This window comes from Manis pentadactyla, chromosome 7 (assembly GCF_030020395.1).
Source record: "Manis pentadactyla isolate mManPen7 chromosome 7, mManPen7.hap1, whole genome shotgun sequence".
NCBI classification, from domain to species: domain Eukaryota; kingdom Metazoa; phylum Chordata; class Mammalia; order Pholidota; family Manidae; genus Manis; species Manis pentadactyla.
This window is the reverse complement of record NC_080025.1, coordinates 64,618,871-64,627,800: the sequence shown is the minus strand read 5'-3', so window position 1 is coordinate 64,627,800 and position 8,930 is coordinate 64,618,871. Positions and strand designations below refer to the sequence as shown.

At 34.5% G+C, this 8,930-nt stretch overlaps 1 protein-coding gene across 2 annotated transcripts in view; it reads left to right on the top strand.

Moving 5' to 3' along the window:
* The first annotated feature begins 383 nt into the window (after positions 1-383).
* Positions 384-8,930, top strand: part of SEMA3C (semaphorin 3C) — a 177,415-nt gene continuing 168,868 nt past the window's right edge. Inside the window, exons 1-2 of one of the 2 annotated variants that reach the window (XM_036897982.2) lie at positions 384-889; positions 2,871-3,011. In XM_036897982.2, coding sequence (XP_036753877.1) covers positions 2,909-3,011 — 103 coding nt within the window. In that variant the 5' untranslated portion in view covers positions 384-889; positions 2,871-2,908. Of the gene's footprint in view, positions 890-2,870; positions 3,012-8,930 lie in introns of those variants that run through there. The other variant, XM_036897983.2, reaches the window with a different exon arrangement.

Here is an 8,930-nt window from a genome sequence, read left to right as displayed (position 1 = left end):
CTTGTAATTACGTTTTGGGAGTATCTTGGCGAGAAGGGTACTGGATATGAGTCAACGAAGAGAGGTCAACAGAATTTACTGCCTTCGGGACATTAAGGAAACGCAATAGGAAACAATACCGATGAAAAGTATACACTTCTGCGACTAGATTCTTGGTTTATCTCGACTGGTTTTAGAAAATTTGCTGCTAGAAAAGGACAAGACTCGTGCTCTTTTAAAGACACATCTCTTTGCCTTAAAAGGATGCAGTGATCCTTCTCTGGCAAAAATTGCTTTGCACTTTGATATTTTGGCCAAGCAAAGCCTGTATGCCTTCCAAGAGCTGCCGGTAACAAACAAGAACCTCGGAGCGCGCCCTGTGCGTGCCTCACTCCACCGCGGACTGCGAAAGGAGCGAAGTTGTTCAGCTGGTGCTCCCGCCGGCTGCAGCGCGTTCCTGCATCGCCCGCCGCCCGTCTGGGGGCCGGCCCCGCCCGGCCGCGGCTCCCTGCCACCCTCCCGCGCGCGCTCGGGGTGGGGCCTGGCGGCCGGCGGAGATGCCGCCGGAGCGCGGGGCGGGCGCTGCGAGCCGGCGGGGCGGCGCGCCGGGGCAGCCCGAGCCGCGCGCCGCGTCGCTGTAATCGGAAACCCGAGCGCTCGCCCCCCACGCCCGGCCACTTTCCATTCACGCCGAGGTGCTTGATTGAGCGACGCGGAGAAGGGCTCCGGGTGCCGCGGCGCTGCAGCGCCGAGGATTCCTTTACAAAGAAACTCGGAGGACCGGGAAGAAAAGAATTCGCTGCTGGGACGCTCTAGAAATTAGGGTCTTCTGCGAAAAAGGATAGACCGCACGCGGAGCCAAACCGGTAGCAAATTGATCACTTTTCCGTGCTGATCCCTTCTCTCGTCGGTAAGCTGGTCTAGTTATTTTCAGCGTCACAAATTTAGCAAAATGTAACTCCTGGGTCTGTGTATCGACTTCTCTTTCACACGTCGGTGTGCTGCAGGCTGGATATTTCCGTAAGAGTTTGTCAGGCAAGTGTTTTCCTTGCTGAGAGCCCTGCTTGAGTTGTTTCTTTAGGTTATGACACCTGCGGAGAGTTTCAAGTTGAGTATTTCACTGCCTTCGAAAGCAAAATTGCTGGAGAGGGCATGAAAGATTACTTTTGTTACGTGCAATTAGTGTACCATCAGAAGTGAAAACAACAAGCAACATGTTTAAGTGTCTGAGTTAAAGGGAAGAAGTTAAAATACAGGGGAGGGGCGGAGGACATGTGTAAGACACTTGACTCCCAGCCCCTTCTCATCTCTGGCTGGGCTTGAACCACATTGCTCTGTATACTCGCTTCATTGGACCTGTCATCTCGTCTCCGATATTATTATTTTCAATCTGTGGCCTGTCCTCTTTCGGGAAGACAGGTAAAATACTGGTAATAGTAATGTGTATAAGTGTATAAATATTTTTGGCCTGCTTAATAAACAGACAAAGGATAGGCATATTTATAGCTTCCTTTTTTTTTTTCTTTTTTTTTAGCTATAAAGTCAACAGAAGTAAGGAACAAATTACTAAGGGAAAGTAACCCCATGAAATCAGTTTTCTCCCAAATTAATTTAGGGATGACAGGGTGAAGAGGTTGTAGAAGCAGGAGGAAACAGTTTCTTTTGAAAATTACCAACAAAAACATCTGTAGGGTTTCCACCATCTGTGTGGTTAAAGAGGAATACAATTCTGTTTCTAACTTGCAAAGTACCAACTAGGAAATCAACTTATAATTTTGTTTGAAGTGGTGTGTTTTATTTATTGTGCTTTTTCTTCTGTCTTAATGAATTAGTCCTTTCAATTTTCAGTGCTACTTACTGAATAAAATTAGTGATAGGATTTTAATTTTAAAAACCATTTAATATTGATGATCAGCATTATACTAAACTGAAAAAATAAATTCCCAGATTAAACTCTGTCATGTCATTTTATTGTATAATTATGCTAGACTCAAAATTATGGGATTTCTTTTATGGTCCTGAGTTTATTTTCATATTGTGGCCACTCAAGCTCCTATAGATCTGTAGTTATGCATTAACTGATCTTCCTTGATATTCATACATTAGTTAATAACATATCAATTTATGGCTACAGTTTCAAAGATTAATACTTGTCTCTGATTTATCTTTTGGAATTTTGACAGCCTGCTTTCTGGTTGATTTATTTTAAATATGCATTGAGGGATACATGGCTCACTGGATTGCTCACCACTAAGTCACTGGTTTGAATTTGGCACGAGTCCATGGTTACCTCATCTGCATCATTTAACAGCTGCATGGTCATCTGTATAAATTGGCAGATAACGAATTCAAGTGATTTTAGTGAGCAAGGATTGAGCACACATAAATTTATGTGTAGAAACACCATTTCAGAGATAATTACTCCAAAAAGAGCTAATATGTATAGAAGTGAGTGGATACACATGAATGTTCATGTGGAATTTTCCTTCTACTGCTGTATTTATGGTAGAAAGTGATGCTTTCATCCACTGATACCTATTAGTACCATTCTCAAGTCTTTTCAATATAATTTTTAGAGAGAAGATCAAGTTTAAATATCAGTTGTTCTTATGGGAATCAATAATTTTTTCCTGGCTGTTTTGTTTAATATTAGCATCATTTGCTGGAAGATGAAACAGTTTCTCTTTCTGCAAAGACTTCCAGACACAAATGACACAAATCCAAATTTTCACATCTAAGAAGCAAAGTCACAGCACCTCCTACTGTTTGCATGACTGCAAAAGTCCAGATATGTCTTTTGTGAATAGGATGTTCTGTATAGATTACTGGTTATGTATGTGCTCCTAAAATGTGAAATGAAATATAACAAACTTGTTTTCTCTCTTTTAAAGGTATATTCCCTCGGATACTGACTTGAAAATCTGAAGAAATGGCATTCCAGGCAATTTGCATGTTGGTTGGAGTATTTGTTTGTTCTATCTGTGTGAAAGGATCGTCTCAGCCCCAAGCAAGAGTTTATTTAACATTTGATGGTAAGAAAGTTGATAAATACCTTGGGGAAAAACAATGTTATTTAAAGTCTCTTTATTTGTGTTATGCAAATTCAAAAATTAGTAAATTAAAATTATTAAGTAATAATTAATTTAAAAATATGTAGGGTACTGCTTTTGGGGTGACATGACTATTTTGAGTTATTTGTTAATAGACAAAAGCCCCCTATTGTGTTTGTTTATGAAAATGCTTGAAGTGTATTCTGCCCTTTTCTAAAAGTTTCTTCTTAATGGTCAGCTGGTGTTTGAGAAACACTCTCTATGTGCTAATCCTCATCAGCAGAAAGAGCTATGCAGGTTTAATTACTGAAAATTTTTCCTAATGAATTTTGGGCCTGTGCCCTAAAACCGGTCTCTCCATGTATTGTTCTAATGGTGCTTCTATTTCCACAAGGAGTTCGTGAGGTTGGCAGACCTCCTAATTAAGTGAAAAGGACCTAAAAGAATAGTTAGAAATGTGCTTTTGATCATTCTTGTGTACAAATGTTGTCTTTAGAAGCTTAGGGAAATGGGTGTGATTTCAAATTTTCACAAACATAAAAGGTGTAAGATTCTTTGAGGGAACTGGTGCCAAATGTCCTCCTGAGCTTAATGTGTATGGTTCAAACAATTTACAGGTGAGGGATTTCCGTCAATCACATAACCCATACTAATTGGACAGATGGACTAAGAAATGGATTAGGAAGAGCCTCCTGCCAATTAGGGTCATTTTATATTTTTATTACTTATTTCAACTCTGTCTCTGCATAAACCTCAATGTCATTGGGTATAATTTCATTTTCATTTGAGGAACAGTATACTCTCAAACCTTCCTGCATGTACTTCCTATATATTTACATGACAGTGTAACAGACCTTCTGTTAACTTGAATTTCAAACAGCAGTATGAGTGATGCTTATCAGTCAAATACTATCTCTTGTTTCTTTCTCTGAGGTCTGAGGTCATCATAAGCACTGAAGGAACCTCATGTATATCTTAAGAGTGTGTGAACTTCTGATTGCTTCCTTAGCGTCTAAGCCAGGCATTCCCCTTAAAACTCATGGCTATCCAGTTAAACTGTGAAGGAAAAATAGACTTTTTTGAAGTGTCTCTTTTATTTTAATTACTAAAGCTTCTTGAAGTCTTCTAATACCTTTTCTCCCAAATTGAGTACTACGAAATATCCAGTAAGTAAAAAAGGAAAGGCATTAAAGAGCAGTACAATTTCTCCCATATTGTCTATATTTCTCTCAGTATATAGGAAGATGTTCTCATATATTAGGTATCTAAACCTGTTCTATTATATCAAAACTTTCTTTAAAGCCAAATTTAACCCAAAATATGTAAATATTAAAAAACAAGTGTGTCTTCAGAGATAATTCATCAAGTCTATATTTGAAAAGATAATTACAATTTATCTTTTAGAGGAAATAAGTAATACAATCTTTTAAGATCATACTGTGTAGGACAGTAACCACTATGTATAAAATGACTGACTAGAAGTTATGTGAGTTTTTTAAAACAGTACCTGTCTAATATTTTTAATGCTTTCAGATGCAAAATAGGTTCTTACAGAATAAGACTTGCCTTAATTTATTGCATATGCATAATACAACATAGTAAGGTAAGCTATTGATCTGAAAATTTTTATTCCTGATATTTTATTCTTCCCAAGAGTCTTACTAGGAAATAATCAAAGAGATAGAATATCACTTAATTTGGATACTGTAATTTTAAAGATCTTCATTAATAGGGAGAGTAAACTTAATGAAATTACACAATTTCTAAATTAGTACAAAATAACTCTGGAAATGAGCTACATATTTGGCAGAGTATTGTAGAAAATGTATCTTGAGCAAAAACAATTGTTAAGAAGTTAAATTTTAATTTTTAATTTAGTCACTTTCTTAAGAGATTTGATAGTGTACCTGCTTGAGTGTCTTATTATTTAAAGTTTCTGACTGATTTTAGGGTGGCTTATTTGAATATAACACAGAGTAGGTTACTAAATTTCTTTCAAAATGGTTGAGTCTTGACATCAAAGTATAGAACTTTGTACTGGGTTGACATATTTATGAATATATCTTAATTTAAATATATATGATATAAATTGTTAATTTATTTCATACTTCAAAATTTATATTACTAGTTCTCAATAAAAAATTATGAGTTGGAAGATGCTTTTAAGGAAATTCAAATAATTTCCAGTTGCAGCAGGCAGAGGTCATTTGTATCTTTATGTTCTTTCATAATTACCTTGTCTCCTGACTCCTTTGACTTGAAATCTCCTTCACTGTAACTTTGTCCTCTGAACTGTCTCTTTTGAAGATTTCTGAGTCTTATCTCACAGTTCAAATAAGATCAAAGTCAATTTGAAGGTGTGTGACACTATAGATTTCCTCTCCCAGCCAAGTTCCATTTCTTTTTGTGGTGGAATGATGGAGTGATAACATTTGGGAAACAATGATTTACAGATTTGTCTTCCCTACTGATTTAGCCCAAGGTCAACCAGATGGTCATCAGTTTTATGGGAGAATGTACTTCAGATGTTATTAATTAGTTACATTTGTGCAAGCTAAATCTTGCAGATTTATTCTAAATCCATGTAGAAAGAACTGTGACTTCTATTAGAAACTATATTTTGTAATTTTTATAATTCTCATTTAATGTCAAATAGCTTTTCAAATGAATATAAAGTTAGTGCAAATCTTAAGTTGAATTTTTGTTGACAAAGATCCAATAGTTTGACATATTCACATTTCATAGTATTACTGTCATTGTATTTTTGTCCCAGAGGGTCTTTGGAATCTATGAGTCATAAGGAAAGACAAGACTACATATGTACCATAAATGAAATTTGTTTTGCTCGTTAATATACAAGGGAGGGCTTTGTTGAAAAGATTTTGCCTTTATTCAGTAGAAATTTTAGCATGTAATTTTCAAAACCAGGAACAAATATTCTATAATTTGATAAAAGTTATCATTTGCATGTAATATTAAGAAAAGGTTCTAAGCAACAGAAAAATGGAAATATTGTCTGTTCAAATAGGTGTGATTATTGAATAGGTGTAATAAAGTGTGATTAATGAGTTAAATGTGTTAAATATTGTTTCTCATTTAAAAATGAGGTAGATTCTTGTATTACTTTCTCATCAAGTGATTCAGACTATAAATCTTAGACATTTAATTTACTGATATTAAATGTTATTCATGATACCGTCTTAATATCCTCACTATATCTGTAGGATCTGTAGTAATGTTTTTTATTTCATTTCTGATATTCACAATTTGTGCCTGTATTCCTTTATGTTCTGACTGATCTGTTTAGAGATCAATTTTTCCATTGTATTGATCTCTTAAAATAATCAGCTTTTGGTTTCATTCTTTTTTCTATTATTTTTCTGTTTAATATTTTCTTGATTTATGCTCCAAAATTCAATTCTTACTTCTTCTTGCTTTGTGTTTAATTGACTTTTCTTTTGGAACTTCTTAGCAAAGAAACTTAGGCCACCGATTTGAGAACTTTTCTCTAATATAGCGAGTTATGCTATAAAGGTCCCTTGAAAACTGCTTTAGCAGTGTTCCACATATTTTTTATAAGTGCATTTTGATTTTCAGTCAGTTCAAATTGTCTTCTAATTGCTCCTGTTATTTTTTTATTTTACCCACTGGTTATTTAGAAATATGTTGTGTAATTTACAAATATTTGGGTATTATATATATATATATATATATATATATATATATATATATATATATCTGTTGTTGATCTCTGGTTAAACTCTTATGGTCAAAGAACATACATAGTATGCTTCCAATTCTTTAAAATTTCTTTGAACTGATTTTACAACCCTGCATATAGTTTATATGGAAAATAATGTATATTCTGCTTTTGTCACATATAGTGATATGTTACTGCCAATTAGATTTGATTAGCTGACTGTTAGGTTTTCTATATTCTTACTGATTTTCTGTCTACTTCTTTCAATTACTGACAGAACAAGGTGAACTCTCCAACTGTAATTATAGATTTTTCTATTTCTCTTTTCAGTTCTATCAATTTTAGCTTCATGTTTTTGAATTTCTGTTACTAGGTACTGGCATATTTAGGAGTGTTGTGCCTCCTCATGAACTGACCTCAAATTAATTGACTATGAAATATACCTGATCATTCCTGGTAATAATCCTTGTTCTAAAATGTATTTTGTTGTAACACTTCTGTCTTTTTTGTATAATGAAAAATACGAAGAAAATTTTAGTGTAAATTAAGTGGGGGAAAATGTCATTTCAATGGCCTCTAGTACATTTTTATTAAAATATTAGGAAATATGTTTAGCAGACATATATTTTTGAAATATGTAAATGTATGAATATTAGTGTAGTATAGTGAGACTAGCAGTTACATGGAGATCAAAATATCAGGTTTTTAATCCTTGTTTCTTCACTAATTAACTCTGAAACTTTGTCAGAACCTCAATTCCCCTAACCAGTGAAAAAAAATTTACACTAAATGATCTTTAAGACTCCTTGTTGCCCTAAAATTATATAATATTTAAGCTTAGTTTTGTTTCATAAATATCATCTCCTTTGAGGAAATCTCCAATAATTTCCTTCATTGCTTTCAGGAACATTTTGTTTGAAGGACCTGGGCAAGGAGAAGAATAAAAGTAAACAAAATATTTTTAAAAATTCATGTATACATGAATTCAGTCATACAGAACTGGTTTTAAATAAGTTTTCTGCTACTTTCCGGGTATACTACATTCTTGGGGTAGTTCTTAATCTCCTAATCCAGAATTTTATCATCTGTAAAATAGGAATAACATGTATTCCATAGAATATTTTTAAAATTAAATGAATTGTTTGTAAGTTGTGTTGTGTGGTATGTAGTGTGCATCCTATTACAATACATGAAAATTTGCACAGAATTAATATTGGTAAATTCCTTTAGCACAGAAATGTGGTCTTCATATGTACTGTAATTACTTCTGCTCCACTTGGCATAGAGACTGCTTGCTACTTGTTATTGCTCAATGAATGTTGAGTTATCGTAAATTTTGATACATCTTCCCACTACACTTCCCCAACCAATAGAGCCTTTGTATACTACAACCACACTTCAGTGAGTTTTGGTTAATTTGAAACAATGACAGATACCAGGTAGAATGCAACAGATACTCATTTCTTCATCACAGCACTGGAATATAAACAGCATGAGAATAGAATTTTTGTTTGTGCACAAATGGCTTGAGATCTATCCCCTGGTACATAGCTGATGGTGAAATGTTTTCTATATACCTCCAAACTTTTCCCACATTATACGTTAAATATTCAGCATGGTCTGGGAATTCAATTTTTATATTAACCATTTTTAGTTAATTCTTGAATCTCCTAATTATTCTATTTCCTTCTCTAATAGACATTTAACCTCTATAAGTTTTAGATATTTTCTATCACAGGCTTTTTATGTACATGTTGATTAGAAGCCTAGTTTTCCAATATTAAAGGGGAGAGGCCTCAAATATACTCTGCCTTTCATAAGGCCTCGATTGGTGGCCTGTCAGGTATATTATCTTAATTCTTAATGCCACTGACATCAATATATGCTAATATGTCTAGCATATCTAGATGTGTTTAGACTTTTAAAACATTGCCTCAAATGTATTTTTTAAGTCCAGTTTTCATGATGAGCTTGAACTTAATAAAAACCCAGTCTACTTTGTTTACTTTTTACGATTGTCATGGCATAAGGCATGGCTTGAAATTGTAGGCAGCTATTTACCACTGACATTTGAGAGTACCGTAAAACCTTGGGGCATGTGGAATACTTTCTGATCCATTTCTGCACAATAATATGAAATATTTCCATATAAATATATCCATAGATACATATTAATTAAATAAAGTACAATATAAATATAT